This window comes from Trachypithecus francoisi, unplaced genomic scaffold, assembly GCF_009764315.1.
Source record: "Trachypithecus francoisi isolate TF-2019V2 unplaced genomic scaffold, Tfra_2.0 Lachesis_group8, whole genome shotgun sequence".
Taxonomy (NCBI): Eukaryota; Metazoa; Chordata; class Mammalia; order Primates; family Cercopithecidae; genus Trachypithecus; species Trachypithecus francoisi.
This window is the reverse complement of record NW_022681473.1, coordinates 7,660,710-7,676,595: the sequence shown is the minus strand read 5'-3', so window position 1 is coordinate 7,676,595 and position 15,886 is coordinate 7,660,710. Positions and strand designations below refer to the sequence as shown.

The window sequence follows — 15,886 nt, the reverse complement described above, 5'->3', positions numbered from 1 at the left end:
ATCCGGCCCCTCCCTCCTCCCCCATATTTAGTGCGAATTCGATCTGGGGCTGGGCTGGGCCCTACTTAACCGGGCCCGGGTGTCCGAGAGCGCGCCCAGCGGAGCGAAGCCCGGAGTCCGAGCGAGATGATGATGGTTATGCAGCCCGAGGGTCTGGGGGCCCGGGAGGGGCCCTTCGCGGGCGGCGGCGGGGGCGGCGAGTACATGGAACAGGAGGAGGATTGGGACCGCGACCTGCTGCTGGACCCGGCCTGGGAGAAGCAGCAGCGGAAAGTGAGTGCTCGCCCATTTCCTGACAGCAAAATCGAGGCCCGAGAGGCCGGGCGGTTTATCCTGGGCATCTCAGCAGGGCAGGGGCAGGGCTTGTCTTTAACCTAGAGTGCTAATCCGCAGCCCAGGCTCTGCCCATCAGCTGCTTGCTGTCCCCAGGGCTGGAGGAGAGGGCTGGGAGCCCTCAAGAGGGGTTTAAAATGACAAGAGAGTTTCTGGGGTCCCCACCCCACCAGGATTCAGTCCCCTGCCCCACTTGTGCTGGTGAAAACGGGCTGCGCAAAGCCCAGGAGATCCAAGTTAGGGGGTTCAGGAAGAAGAATCTTTCTCCCACCACTCTCTAGTTAAATATTCCCAGACCCCACCCTGAGGGCTTGCAGCCAGGCAACTAGTGGACTTGGGAGTGTGGGGGTGGTGAGAAGGGTCCTCTCAGACCCCACCTCACCTCGTCTCCAGGGTGGGGTCCATAGGCGCTGTATCTCATTTAACAACTGAAGAAACTGAAGCCCAGAAAGGAGCACAGACAGGCCCCAAATCACAGACTGTCAGACATCAGGACCTCCGCAACCTAAGGATCTTTACCCCTTTCCCCACCCCCATTCTTTTCCAAGATACCCCAGGCATGGGGCCCTGAGTCTGCTGAAAAGGCCATAGGTCGAGGAGGAGGGGAGACCTGGGTCCCCTTACGCAGTAACCTGACTCTCCAGCCAGATGGACACGTAGTGCTGAGGCAGCACCTCGGGGGCGCTGGAGAGGGGCACGGGGCAGCTGCTGCCCAGGCCCAGCCCATCAGGCACTCAGGGCCCCTCCCTGCCTGAGTTATTTTCACTCCCAGACTTTCCCAAGTAGAGGGGGCAGGACACCTGGGTTCCCAAAGAGAAAATGATCTGGGCCAGAGGGAGAAAACTTTGGGGAGTGGCAGGCCGGTAACCAGGAGGGCACCATAAGGCCATTGGACCCTGCTCAGTGTGTGCCAACACTGTATGACTCCAGGAAAGGGCAGGATACTCAGGTACTCAGTGGAATTTGCAGGATCTGAGAATCTTAGAATTTAGAATCAGAGCACTTCCACTGGGTTAGATGACAGGAGATGACTCCAAGGGCCAAGAGGCTCTGCTGAGTCAGCTGGGGTGCCCTGGGTGACAGGCTTCCACTTAGGCTCCCCCTGCACCTGTCTCCAAGCACAGCTGCAGTCCCAGGTTCGGCAATTTCCCAGTGATGTCATCCCTGTCCTTGGCTCCCGCTGCTACCTATTCTGCAACATCTCCTATCCCTACCCCCACCCACCCGGGCCTCTCCCACATCCAGGTCTGCATGCCCCTCATATGACATGTGCCAGTCTGTAACTTGTCTTTGTCACCTAACAAATTATCAGGAACTCTGTTCATCTCAACCTGCAGTCACCATCTCATCCACTCATTCAACGGCTACACAGCATACAGGCTCTGAAAATCAATCAGCATCTCTTGTAGTTGGACATTTGGCTCATTTCTTTCTTGTCCAGCATTGTTTATTGCAAGGTGGTAATAAACATCCTCGTGCTCAGCTTTAGCCCTGACGCCTCCCTGTTCCTCTGTGCTCCCTTCCTCCCCAGTGACTCCTCCATCCAAGGGCTTCCTTCATACAGTCTTAGAGCAGCACACTGCCTTGGCCCACGTGATGTCTTACTATGTGCCAGCACTGTTTTAAGTGCTGGGATTTGGCAGCAGACAAAATAAAGCCCCTGCCATGGGAGCTTACATTCCAACATTTCTGTCTCATCCATCCGATCCTGCCTTGTCCCCCTCACTGACACCCTTCCTCTCTTGCCCTGGTCCCAGTGACTGCCTCCTCATTTCTCCCTTTTGCCGTGCCAAGCCATTCATCTCCACTCTGCAACCAGCATGGACAGTTCTGCCCACCTCCCTCCTGCCTGAGGCTTCCCTGACTCCCTGTTGCCCTCTGGATCAAATTTTAACTCCCCAGCTTAGCACCCAAGATCACGCATGACCTGGCCCCTGCTGCCTCTCCGGCCCGCCTCTCACCACTTATACCCCAACAACCCCAGCTCCATTCCAGCAGTGCCCAGATCTTTGTAGTCCAACAAATGTAGTAACTGTTTCTCACAGCCAGCGAGCACTTGCCCGCATGATTGTCCCTGCCTGAAATGCCCTTGCCTGCCCTTCCCTTCCTGAATAATTCCTGCCCATCACAACTCTGATCAAATACTTGCCTTCCCCAAGAGGCCCCCACCCTGATCCAACTTCCCTCCCATAAACTCCTTGGCAACCTCTTACAGCGCTTCTCAGACCAACGTGACTCTTGGATGGGCTATGAGCTCCCTTAGGGCAGAAAAGACTCTCATTGAGTCTTTGTGGTATGGGGATGCTCTGAATCCAAGAATCCTGCCAGATTGGAAGAAGAAAGACCTAAGATATCATAGATTCTGATCCTTTAATTACACAAATGGGGAGACCAAGCCCCAAAGAGGGAAAGGGGCTGACCCTGGATCACAGAGCATGAGTGGCTCAGTTGGACTTGGAGCCCACCCTGACTCTACCAGGGAGTCTATGGAAAGGCAGAATTCAGGACCCGAAGGGCGGCAGGTTGGCAGAAACTTGTGTACCAAGTGTCATGTCACCCCTACCCCCAACAGACACACAGCCCTGTACCATCCCTCCCATCTCAGATGGAGGCTGAGGCTGAGGCTGACTCTTGGGGAAGGGGTGGGCAGTCACCCCCAGAAATGAGATCAGACCAGATGTGGTGGCTTATGCCTGTAATCCCAACACTTTGGGAAGCCAAGGCAGGAGGATCACTTGAGCCCAGGAGCTTGAGACCAGTCTGGACAATGTAATAAGACCAATACAGGAGGATCACTTGAGCCCAGGAGCTTGAGACAAACCTGAGCAACATAGTAAGACCCTGTCTCTCTCTAAAAAAACAAAATGAGATCAGGCTGGGCCTGAGTGCCAGCTGATGTTCCAACAGCCCACAGAGTCCTTGCACACTTAGGGTCTACTCAGAGGCCAATTTACAACAACCCTAGAAGGTCAGAACTGATAAAAATAGAAACACAGAGACAGTCCCTTAGGCAAAACCCTGAGGGCCAGATGTGCTTCAGTCCAGGAGTTTTCAGATTTCAGAAAGGCAGTATCACCCTGCACTGGCTCCTGTAGTTCAAAACCTCAGAGGGCCCCACACTTTGAATGGGTTAACATTTTCTGAGGGTCCTCCCATGTTTAAGACCCCCAAGGCTAGAGTGCCAGTGGCCGGGCGCCCCAAGTCTGAACTGGGACCTGCATGAGTCCCAGACCCCATTTCTCCCCTCTCAGGAAAACTAAAGCTCAGAGAGGCAAAGGGACTGGCCCAGGATGCACAGTAAGTCAGTGGCTAAGCTAAGCTGAGATTTGAATCCAGAAATACAAGGCTCTGAGACCTACCCTGACTGAGGAGACAGGACTGTGCCCCACATCCCCCAGAGCCGATCGTAGGGTCTGAGTGCTGTCCTCTGCCCCCAGACCTTCACTGCCTGGTGCAACTCACACCTGCGCAAAGCGGGCACCCAGATTGAGAACATCGAGGACGATTTCCGCAATGGCCTCAAACTCATGCTGCTCCTGGAGGTCATTTCAGGTGAGGATGTCAAATCAGTGCACCCGAGCCCCAGGACCCAGGAACATCTGGAGAGCAGGGGGAATCGGGGGCGGAGTGTTGGACAGGACTTGGTGGAGAGGGGAGAGTTTGTGGACAATGGCTTCTGCTGCCTCTCATGACCTTTGGCCCTTGGCCTCTCCTCTTATACCCAGGAGAGAGGCTGCCCAGGCCAGATAAAGGCAAGATGCGCTTCCACAAAATCGCCAACGTTAACAAGGCCCTGGACTTCATTGCCAGCAAGGGGGTTAAGCTGGTATCTATTGGTGCTGAAGGTGAGGAGGTGGCAGGAAGGGTCCTGGGCAGGGCGCGGGGGCCTCTCTTGACGTCAGCAAATCACCTCTGTGGGCCTCAGTTTCTTCATCTCATCAATGGGAATAATCCCTGCCTCGCAAGAGAGCCTGTAAAGAGCCAATTTACCAGCCAGGCACAGTGGCTTCCGCCTGTAATCTCGGCATTTTGGGAGGCTGAGGTGGGTGGACCGCTTGAGGCTAAGAGTTTGAGACCAGCCTGGCCAACATGGCAAAATGCCATCCCTACTAAAAATACAAAAATCAACTGGTGGTGGCTCACACCTGTAATCCCAGCTACTTGGGAGACTGAGGCACAAGAATCGAATGAACCTGGGAGGCGGAGGTTGCAGTGAGCCAAGATCGCGCCACTGCACCCCAGCCTGGGTGACAGAGCAAGAGACTCCATCTGAAAAAAAAAAAAAAAAAAAAAGCCGGCCAGGTGTGGTGGCTCACACCTGTAATCCCAGCACTTTGGGAGGCGCAGGTGTGGGGCTCACAAGGTCAGGAGATCGAGACCATCCTGGCCTACGTGGTGAAACCCTGTCTCTACTCAAAATACAAAAATTAGCTGGGTGTGGCAGCACGTGACTGTAATCCCAGCTACTCGGGAGGCTAAGGCAGGAGAATCGCTTGAACTCGGTATGCAGAGGTTGCAGTGAGTCGAGATCCTGCCACTGCACTCCAGCCTGGCAACAGAGCTAGACTCCATCTAAAAAAAAAAAAAAAAAAAAAAGCCAAAGTGCCAGCACAGCCCCTGAACCCTAGTAAGAGTTCAGTGAAATAATTTCTAAATAACAAGCAAGGCATGGTAGCACGTGCCTGTAGTCTCAGTTACTTGGGAGACTGAGGTGGGAGGATTGTTTGAGCCCAGAAGTTGGAGATCAGCCTAGGCAACGTAGCAGAACTCCATCTTGGCCAGGCACAGTGGTTCACGCCTGTAATCTCAGCACTTTGGGAGGCCAAGGCAAGTGGATCACCCTGAGGTCAGGAGTTCGAGACCATCCTGGCCACTATGGTGAAAAGCCTGTCTGTGCTAAAAACACAAAAATTTGCTGGGCATGGGCCAGGTGCGGTGGCTCACACCTGTAATCCCAGCACTTTGGGAGGCCAAGGCGGGCGGATCACGAGGTCAGAAGTTCGAGACCATCCTGGATAACATGGTGAAACCCTGTCTCCACTAAAAATACAAAAAATTAACTGGCCATGGTGGCGGGCGCCTGTAATCCCAGCTACTCGGGAGACTGAGGCAGGAGAATGGTGTGAACCTGGGAGGCGGAGCTTGCAGTGAGCCGAGATCACGCCACTGCACTCCAGCCTGGGCGACAGAGCAAGACTCCGTCTCAAAAAAAAAAAAAATTGCTGGGCATGGTGGGGCACACCTGTAATCCCAGCTATTCGGGAGGCTGAGGCAAGAGAATCTCTTGAACCTGGGAGGCAGAGGTTGCAGTGAGCCAAGATCGTGCCATTGCGCTCCAGCCTGGGTGACGAGAGAGACTCTGTCACACACACACACACACACACACGCACCCACACACACACACACAGAGAAAACTCCATCTCAAAAAATTCCCCAAACCAACCAACTAAACAAAAAAATAGATGTGGGCCAGGGGTGATGGCTTATGCCTGTAACCCCAGTACTTTGGGAAGCCATGGCAAGCAGATCACAAGGTCAGGAGTTTGAGATCAGCCTGGCCAATACAGTGAAACCCATCTCTACTAAAAATACAAAAATTAGCTGAGCCTGGTGGCATGCATCTGTAGTCCCAGCTACTCAGGAGGCTGAGGCAGAAGAACTGCTTGAACCTGGGAGGCAGAGCTTGCAGTAAGTCGAGATCACACCACTGCACTCCAGCCTGGGTGACAGAGCAAGACTCTGTCACCCCCCAAAAAATAGATGCAGCTGGGTGCAGTGGTTCACGCCTGTAATCCCAGCACTTTGGGAGGCTGAGGTGGGCAGATCATTTGAGATCAGGAGTTCGAGACCAGTCGAGCCGACATGGCAAAACCCCATCTCTACTAAAAATACAAAAATTAGCTGAGCCTGGTGGCATGCATCTGTAGTCCCAGCTACTCAGGAGGCTGAGGCAGAAGAACTGCTTGAACCTGGGAGGCAGAGCTTGCAGTAAGTCGAGATCACACCACTGCACTCCAGCCTGGGTGACAGAGCAAGACTCTGTCACCCCCCAAAAAATAGATGCAGCTGGGTGCAGTGGTTCACGCCTGTAATCCCAGCACTTTGGGAGGCTGAGGTGGGCAGATCATTTGAGATCAGGAGTTCGAGACCAGTCGAGCCGACATGGCAAAACCCCATCTCTACTAAAAATACAAAACAATTAACCAGGTTTGGTGCTGCACGCCTGTAGTCCCAGCTACTAGGGAGGCCAAGGAAGGAGAATCGCTTGAACCCAGGAGGCGGAGGTTGCAGTGAGCCGAGATCGCACCACTGCACTCCAGTCTAGGCAAAGAGGGAGACTCCATCTCAGAAAATAATAATAAAGAAAAGAAAAGAAAAAGATGCTTACTGAGTACCTGCAAGGTGCTCACCTACTAGGTACCAGCCCTGAAATGTGAGACAAGGGCTGGAGGACTGATCAGAGGGGAAGGTGAGCGGAGGCCAGATAGCACAGACCTCGAATGTCAGGCAAATCTGTCCCCTGACCCCTGCCCTGCAGAGATCGTCGATGGGAACCTGAAGATGACCCTGGGCATGATCTGGACCATCATCCTTCGCTTCGCCATCCAGGACATCTCTGTGGAAGGTGAGCAATGGGAAAGGAGGTTGGGGCCAGGTGCAGTGGCTGGGGCCTGTAATCCCCACACTTTGGGAGGTCGAGGTGGGCAGACCACTTGAAGGATCGCCCAGGAGTTCAAGACCAGCCTGGACAACATGGTGAAACCCCATCTCTACAAAAAAATACAAAAAAAATAAAAATAAATAAAAAAAAAAAAAGCTGGCTATGGTGGCATGTGCCTATAGTCCCAGATACTAGGGAGGCTGAGGTAGGAGGATCACTTGAGCCTGGGAGGTTGAGGCTGTGGTGAGCCATGATCGTGTCACTGCACTCCAGTTGGATGACACAGCAAGACCCTGTCTCCAAAACAAAAGTAGGGTGAGAGGGCTGACCTGGACCCCTTCGCAATGAATTCTCCCACCTCCTCCCCACTCAGAAACTTCGGCCAAGGAAGGTTTGCTTCTGTGGTGCCAGAGGAAGACAGCACCGTACCGCAACGTCAACGTGCAGAATTTCCACACCAGGTCTGTCAGCTGGTTACCAAATGTGTCTGGGCCTCTGTGGGGCACTGGGCATAGAGAGGAGCCCTCCCTGGTCAGTGAAGGGCACTGAGCTGGTCCCTGTCACAAGCCACAGGGTAGGAAAAGGTCACAGCACAGTTCCTGGAACAGTGTCTGAAAAGAGGGCTCGGTAACTGCTGAGTGGAATGGGATTGAATCCAGGAAGGTTCCAGTAACTCCTGGAGGAGGGAGTGTTTGAGACTTCCCTGGAAGGCCGTTCCAGCCAGAGGGAAGCTGGAGGCCAAAAACATCTAGAAACTGGTTGGGCCTAAACATGGGTGTGTAACAGAATCATGATGAGCTAGCAGGAGATGGTCCAGATATGGTCATGAAGGACCTCAAACGCCAAGCTAAGGGGTTTGTGCTTTACTCCATTGTACAGATGAGGCTATCCTTCTAGGGGGTGCTCCTGGGCCGAGGGGAGAATGGGGCCCCAGCTTGAATCCAGGCCTGACCCCCCTCTTCTCTCTGTTCAGCTGGAAGGATGGCCTGGCCCTCTGTGCCCTCATCCACCGACACCGCCCCGACCTCATCGACTACGCCAAACTGCGAAAGGTAGAGACCCCCAGCACCCCCACCCACGGCCTCTGCCTGCAGCTGACCTTTCACCCTCCTCCCTCACACCCATCTAGGATGACCCCATCGGCAACCTGAACACTGCCTTCGAGGTGGCAGAGAAGTACCTGGACATCCCCAAGATGTTGGATGCAGAAGGTGAGAATGAGCTAGCCCAGGGGAGGACCCCATATTCTCACCACTGGACCTGCTGCACCCTCCACACCTTTGCATGGCCCTTTCCTCCTCCTGGGATGCTCCGACTGCCCCCACCCCACTCCCTGGTCACAGTCCCCCTTCTCCAGGAGTCCTCTATCTTGTCCCCTGCCCCATCCCCCAAAGAGGACCAGCCTCTCCCGCCTCTCCCCTATGTAATGGCCCTACCTTCTGCCTCATATCCCAGTTACCTGGGTTACCTGGGATAACATTGGTCCCCCAAGACTGGCAGCTCCCCTGGGGCATGTCCTGCCTGTGGTCCCCATGCCTAGACAAGGCAACAGTCAACTGAAGCAGCAAACACTTTATGAGCATCTACTTTGCATGATGCCCGGGCTGTGTGGGCACTGCTGGAGAACTTTTTCTTGCCCTGAGGAGCTGTGGACTTGGGGGAAAGACAGACAGACAGAGGGAGGTACAGGATAGTTCAAGGCACGAGGCAGCGTGGACCAGTCCCTCACGAGGGCCATGGTGGCTGGTCAGTCACACTCACCCACCCACTCCCTCACACTTTGGTCACCCCAAGGTGGGGAGGTGGGGAAGTTGCTGAGCCCTGGGGTAAGGAGAGAGGGCTTCAAGGAAGAGAAGACACTGGGCTTGGGTGACTGGCTGCTGGTGGCCATGACTAGATGCTTCCAGCCCTCCCACCCAGAGGGAGTTCTCTCCCTGGGGAGGGACCCCTGGCTTTGGCCAGTAGACACCGTACTGTCCTGCCCTAGACATTGTGAACACCCCAAAGCCGGATGAGAAGGCCATCATGACCTATGTGTCCTGCTTCTACCATGCCTTTGCCGGGGCTGAGCAGGTAAGGTGGCCCAACTGCTACTGCCTGGGCTTGTGGACCCAAGGGCCCAACCTTGGCTGCAGCCCAACATTGGAGGCGCCAGACCACGCAGGTGGGAGTGCCACTGTCCCAGCTGCACACACGCAGTCCTCAGCAAGACCAGAGGACCCTGGTTTGGAAGCTCCCTGCCTACCTAAGAGCCGTGCTCCCCCCATCCCTTTCTCTATTTGCAGGGGCTCCATTTTTTGTTTGTTTTTTGAGACAGGGTCTCACTCTGTCACCCAGGCTGGAGTGAAGTGGCATGATCACAGCTTGTTGCTGCCTTGACCTCAGCCTCCTGCCTCAGCCTTCCCAGTAGCTGGGACTATAGGCACATGCTACCACACCTGGCTAATTTTTGTATTTTTTGTAGAGATGGTGTTTCATTATGTTGCCCAGGCTAGTCTCAAACTCCTGGACTCAAGTAACTTACCCACCTCAGCCTCCCAAAGTGTTGGGATTTACAGGCATGAGCCACCACGCCCAGCTGGGGGCTCTGTTTTTTAAGGGCTTTACAGAGGCAGCTTGCTTTAATGCCAGCCCTCTACCAACTACCCCCATAGGCAGAGACAGCTGCCAACAGGATCTGCAAGGTGCTGGCAGTGAACCAGGAAAACGAGAAGCTGATGGAGGAGTATGAGAAGCTTGCCAGTGAGGTGAGGCTGGGCTCCCACTGTGCTCTGCCCATCCCGGCCCTACTGACTCTCCCAACCCTGTTAACCCCAAGCGTGGGCCTGCAGAGCCTCCCTCTGCTCAGAGTAGCCCTGGCTTCCTCCAAGCCTCCTCCTGTCCATCTCCACCCAGCACTTGCCCTTCTGCCAACCCAAGCTCCTGGTCAGTCATTGATTGACCCATCATTCATCCATTTACTCCTGCATTGATCCATTCACTCGTATTTAGGGAGTCACATGGCCCTTTGCTCTGTGCTAACCTACACTAGCCCCTGGACTCAGAAATCAGCCATCCGACTCCTTCTCTGACTCATGGGGACTACCCCATTCTGCCTGCATATTTGTCAAAGTCACCCCCACCTACCCTCTGGCCACAGCCTGGGTGTGGGTGGAGAGGGGTGGGTGAGCCGGGCAGGTCAGCTCAGAGCTCTCTGCCTTGCCCCTGCCTGGCCCTGTCAGCTGCTGGAGTGGATCCGCCGCACCATCCCATGGCTGGAGAACCGTGTGGGTGAGCCCAGCATGAGTGCCATGCAGCGCAAGCTAGAGGACTTTCGGGACTACCGGCGTCTGCACAAGCCGCCCCGTGTTCAAGAAAAGTGCCAGCTGGAGATCAACTTCAACACACTGCAGACCAAGTTGCGGCTCAGCCACCGGCCTGCCTTCATGCCCTCCGAGGGCAAGCTGGTCTCGGTGAGCTCTACACACATTCCCTGGGTGAACTTGGGGTCCGTATCCCCATCTGTACAATGGGCAAACCGTGATGGAGGGCACCCCTGCCTGCTCCACAGGACATCGCCAACGCCTGGCGGGGGCTGGAGCAGGTGGAAAAGGGCTATGAGGACTGGCTGCTCTCGGAGATCCGACGCCTGCAGCGACTCCAGCACCTGGCCGAGAAGTTCCGGCAGAAGGCCTCCCTGCACGAAGCCTGGACCCGGGGTAGATACACCTACCTCACGGGGCTGGACTGTCTCCTGGGGTGGAGATTGGTGTGCAGGGGCGGGAGGGGAGGTTCTTGGCAAAATGCACAGGACAAGGGTAGGCGCTCTGCAGGGAAGCCGGAGACTGGATTTCTAATCCCACCCTGACTTACTGTGGTGCAACCTAGGCCTCTCTTTGGGCCACTGCCCCTCTGTGGGCCAAAGTTTGTTTTGTTTTTTGAGACAGAGTCTTGCTGTATTCCCCAGGCTAGTAAAATCTCGGCTCACTACAATCTCTGCCTCCTGGGATCAAGCGATCCTCCTGCTTCAGCCTCCCAAGGAGCTGGGACCACAGGTGTGCGCCATCATGCCAGGCTAACTTTTTGTATTTTTTGTATAGATGGGTTCTCACTTTGTTGCCCAGGCTGATCTCAAACTCCTAGGCTCAAGCGATCCACCCACCTCAGCCTCCCAAAGTGCTGGGATTACAGGCATGAGCCACCACACACCCGGGTGTTTATCTGTAAACTCAGCCTTCCCCCTCACCCCCCAGCCCTGCTCTGGTCTTCTGTAGGTCTGCTCTATTAATTCATCATTTAGCATTTTATTTTATATGTATCTGGTGTACAAAGGTGAGTCCATTCCTCACCCTAACATCACTTATGTCATACTCAAATTATCCTGACGCTAAAATATTGCACGAGTCAAATGTATTACTCTGGATAGAAACATCCATTCGGTGTTCTGTCGAGGATTTTAGTGATGAACAAAGGAGGCCGGTTCAGGGGCTCATGGGGGTTACAGAATCGTTGAGAGCTATTTTAAGGTTAAATTATGCCAAAACTGTACCAAAGGCCTCTTGGTCATAGCTCGCTCAGGGGACGCTGATGTAGTTTACGGATCACACCACGGAAGAGGAGTTTCATCTACGTTATTACACCGACGCCGCAGCGCAAACCCCTAGGAGGGGCTAGGCCGGTGTGATCGCCACCTTAGCAGATGAGGCTTCGTGGTCACAGAGCCCGGCCCGCACCCCTGCCCCTGCTGCCACTGGGTGACCGGAGCCGGCCTCTCTTCGAGCAGGGAAGGAGGAGATGCTGAGCCAGCGCGACTACGATTCGGCTTCGCTACAGGAGGTGCGGGCGATGCTGCGGCGCCACGAGGCCTTTGAGAGCGACCTGGCAGCGCACCAGGACCGCGTGGAGCACATTGCTGCGCTGGCCCAGGAGCTCAAGTAGGCGGGGCCTCTCGGGGCCCACCCCCAACACCTCCTGGCCCCGCCCCCGGGGGCGAGCCCCGCCCTGATCCCCATTGCCCTCCTCAAGACCCCAGGCTCTCCCGGGTTCTTCTGTAACCCCGCCACCGTGGTACCCAGGTCCCATTCGCTCTGCCCGCTCCTGGAACCCCACCCCCATCTCCGGACCCCGCTCTGCTGCCACCACTCTTTCCACTAGGGCTTGACTTGTCCCACTCGTGGCCTGCCCTCTAACCTGCCCGCTCTCTTCACCCGGCTTACTGCCCCAAACCTTCCCCATCAGCTTTGGCCTGGCCACCCCCTTCCATGAACCCGCTCCTCCACCCAAGCACCTCCATGGACTGCAGCTAAGGACGCCCGGGCGCCCACCTACACAGAGGGATGCGCGGGGACCACCCCCTCTTGGAAAGCACCCAGCTTCACCCAGCACCTGCCCTGGCTCCCGCACACCTTCACCCCCACCCGGGGCGTGGGTTCCAGCCCCGGGAGTGCAGTTAGGACATCTGGGCTGGGGCTGGCCCCACACTCGCCCTACTTCTCGCTCCCAGTGAGCTGGACTACCATGAGGCGGCCTCAGTGAACAGCCGCTGCCAGGCCATCTGCGATCAGTGGGACAACCTGGGTACCCTGACCCAGAAGAGGCGGGATGCGCTAGAGGTGGGGCTGGGGGCCGGGCAGCTGGGGGTGGGTAGGTGGGTGAGGCCAGGTCTGCTGGGCATGCTGCTGACCCACTATGCCCCCTACCCCTAGCGGATGGAGAAGCTCCTGGAGACCATCGACCAGCTGCAACTGGAGTTTGCCCGGCGGGCCGCACCCTTCAACAACTGGCTGGACGGTGCCGTGGAGGACCTGCAGGACGTGTGGCTGGTACACTCTGTGGAGGAGACCCAGGTGGGTGCCAGGGTTGCAGGGGATGGATGGGATGACAGGGAAGCTGGCCCCAAATTCTGCCAGCCACAACTTTAGGCTCCTAGGGCAAAGGGATGGGAGGAAAACCGCAGTTCCCGAGTGCTGGGCTGGGGAAGACACAGAAGCCTTGTGTCAGGGCTTCTCAGGACTGCTGGGTGGCCCGGGGCACGCTGCTGCCCTTTCTGTTGCCTACGGTTAAGTGGGGGACACCAGCTGACGCTTCCTGTCACCCCCAGAGCTTGCTGACAGCGCATGATCAGTTCAAGGCAACATTGCCTGAGGCTGACCGAGAGCGAGGCGCCATCATGGGCATCCAGGGTGAGATCCAGAAGATCTGCCAGACATACGGGCTGCGGCCCTGCTCCACCAATCCCTACATCACCCTGAGCCCGCAGGACATCAACACCAAGTGGGATATGGTCAGTGCCACCTGCAGCCTTCCTCCCACCCACTCCTGCACACTGTGACCACCCTGAAACCTCGGGTGGCCCAAGATATGGAGAATAAAGTCCATCTTCAGATCTGGGGTCTGCCAGACTCCACGTGGGACTGGATAAATCACCTTGTCTGTCTTGGACTCATCTGTATATGATGAGCCATAACAGCAGCATTCTCCTGTCAGGACTGATGTGAAGTAGAATTAAGCCTTATGTGTGGACATCTTTTATAAATCCACCCATATTAGTTATAAATGATGCCATCAGCCCCATTTTGCAGATGAGAAAACTGAAGCCCACAAGGGTTAGTGACTTGCCTAGGAGCTTTCTTGCATATCCCAGACAAGTTGGCTCAAAGCAACAGGGGCTGAGGTTTGAGGGGCTGGAGCCCATTTCCCCTAAAGCCATTTCCCAGCCCCCAGAGCTGGCTCTGGCAAAACCGCCCTCCTCTCAGGTCCGAAAGCTGGTGCCTAGCCGTGATCAGACACTGCAGGAGGAGCTGGGACGGCAGCAGGTAAACGAGAGGCTCCGGCGACAGTTTGCGGCCCAGGCCAATGCCGTTGGACCCTGGATCCAGGCGAAGGTGGAGGTAAGGGCTGGGATAGTGGGTCCAACCTGGGGGGGTGCGGCTAGGGCTGGGCCACAGGGAGTTGGGAGCCCTCATGCTGCCTGGGAACCCCTGCAGGAAGTCGGGCGGCTGGCAGCGGGGCTAGCTGGCTCTCTGGAGGAGCAGATGGCTGGGCTACGGCAGCAGGAGCAGAACATTATCAACTACAAGACTAACATTGACCGGCTAGAGGGTGACCACCAGCTGCTGCAAGAGAGCTTGGTGTTCGACAATAAGCACACTGTCTACAGCATGGAGGTGGGATCACAAACTCTCAGGAGAGAAGGGAGGCAGCGCTGGCTGAGGAGGCCCAGGGAGACCACAGCTGGACAGAGCCTGCGTGTCCCAGCAGGGTCCCCAGTTCAGCCTGGCTAGGTCCCTTAAGACCCAGCGATGGAAAGTGACCCTTCCAGAGTCACAAAGCAGTCCAAACCCAGGCCAGGATTGGCCATAGCTGGTTATCAAGATAGGAAGGACTGCTGGGGGGTTACTCAGTGGAGCCTCCAGATGGGGATGGAGGCCCAGTGAGGGGGAGGACTTGCCCAGGGTCAGTGGACTGGATGTGGAGCTAGAGCCAGTGGCCAGACACTGGCCGCCCACTGACGGTGACCTGTCCCCGACTGCCAGCATATCCGCGTGGGCTGGGAGCAGCTGCTCACCTCTATCGCCCGCACCATCAATGAAGTGGAGAACCAGGTACTGACCCGAGATGCCAAGGGGCTGAGCCAGGAGCAGCTCAACGAGTTCCGAGCATCCTTCAACCACTTTGACCGGGTCAGCAGGGGCCTGGCCCTGTGGGGTAAGACGCTTGGGGGCTGGTGGAGGCTGGAGACCAAGCCTGATATCCACACACCCCCTACAGAAGAGGAACGGGATGATGGAGCCCGATGACTTCCGAGCTTGCCTCATTTCCATGGGCTATGACTTGGTGAGTGCCCCCCAGCCCCTTCCCAGGAGTCCCAAAGTACCCCCTCCTCTGTGCTGATCACCTACTGTGCGCCTCCCATCTTCACATACACCATCCCCTGCATCTTCATCACATCCACACAGGGGCTAGCAAGGCTCAGGGAGGTAAACTCACTTGGACCCAGTTCTGTGTGGACCCAAAGTCTGAGCTTGCAACATTTGTACCTGTAGGGAAACAGCACTACAGAAACGGGTATGGCCCTGGAAAAAAAAATCAGGACCAGGGAGCAAATCTGCTTCCTGCTATAGGTAGGATGCAGATTTCAGTCTACCATAAAGGACGTCCTACAGCCAGGACTAAGGTCTCTGGAGGAAGGGAACACCCTTGTTACTGGGGCTCTGCTAGCCAAGGCTGGACAGTACCCAGGAGGGGACATCCGGACCCCTCCTGGCTTTAGTGCTCATGGGCATAGTGCCTGGCCCCTATCTCTGCAGGGGGAAGTGGAGTTTGCTCGCATCATGACCATGGTGGACCCCAACGCAGCTGGGGTGGTGACCTTCCAGGCCTTCATAGACTTCATGACCCGAGAGACAGCTGAGACTGACACGGCTGAGCAAGTTGTGGCCTCCTTCAAGATCCTGGCAGGAGACAAGGTGAGTCCCAGGTGGTGGGGGGGCTGGTGGGCTGGGGCAGGGCATAGGACCTGTGGGTCCTCAATGCCTCTTCTCCCCAGAACTACATCACCCCCGAGGAGCTGCGACGCGAGCTCCCCGCCGAGCAGGCCGAGTACTGCATCCGCCGTATGGTGCCCTACAAGGGATCCGGGGCCCCACCTGGAGCCCTGGACTACGTGGCCTTCTCCAGTGCCCTCTATGGGGAGAGCGACCTCTGACCCCAACCACCGAGGTTCTCTATGCAAGATGGAGAGAGGGTGCACCCTGTGGCTGATCCCATCCGTCCCTCAGAGCAAGCAAGGGCCTGAGAGAACAGTAAGCCAAGTGCTTCTGAATAAAGATCCCTCTGTGGGTCTCTCCCCATCTCCTTTTGGTTCCTGAAGCAGAAGCTGGGCCCTCAGGCTCCTGGGCAGGACCAGCCATC

The 15,886-nt window shown here is 56.2% G+C and overlaps 1 protein-coding gene across 1 annotated transcript; it reads left to right on the top strand.

The window, feature by feature from the left end:
* The first annotated feature begins 29 nt into the window (after positions 1 to 29).
* On the top strand, positions 30 to 15,820 carry ACTN3 (actinin alpha 3). Its single transcript, XM_033205686.1, has 21 exons — positions 30 to 273; positions 3,771 to 3,885; positions 4,059 to 4,178; positions 6,872 to 6,958; positions 7,368 to 7,455; positions 7,968 to 8,046; positions 8,124 to 8,205; positions 8,982 to 9,067; positions 9,649 to 9,741; positions 10,216 to 10,446; positions 10,545 to 10,692; positions 11,757 to 11,907; positions 12,477 to 12,585; positions 12,679 to 12,819; positions 13,074 to 13,256; positions 13,729 to 13,863; positions 13,960 to 14,139; positions 14,509 to 14,655; positions 14,744 to 14,809; positions 15,283 to 15,441; positions 15,522 to 15,820. The coding sequence occupies exons 1-21, from the start codon at positions 127 to 129 to the stop codon at positions 15,678 to 15,680; spliced, it is 2,706 nt and encodes a 901-aa protein (XP_033061577.1). The 5' UTR covers positions 30 to 126; the 3' UTR covers positions 15,681 to 15,820.
* Positions 15,821 to 15,886: the final 66 nt, after the last annotated feature.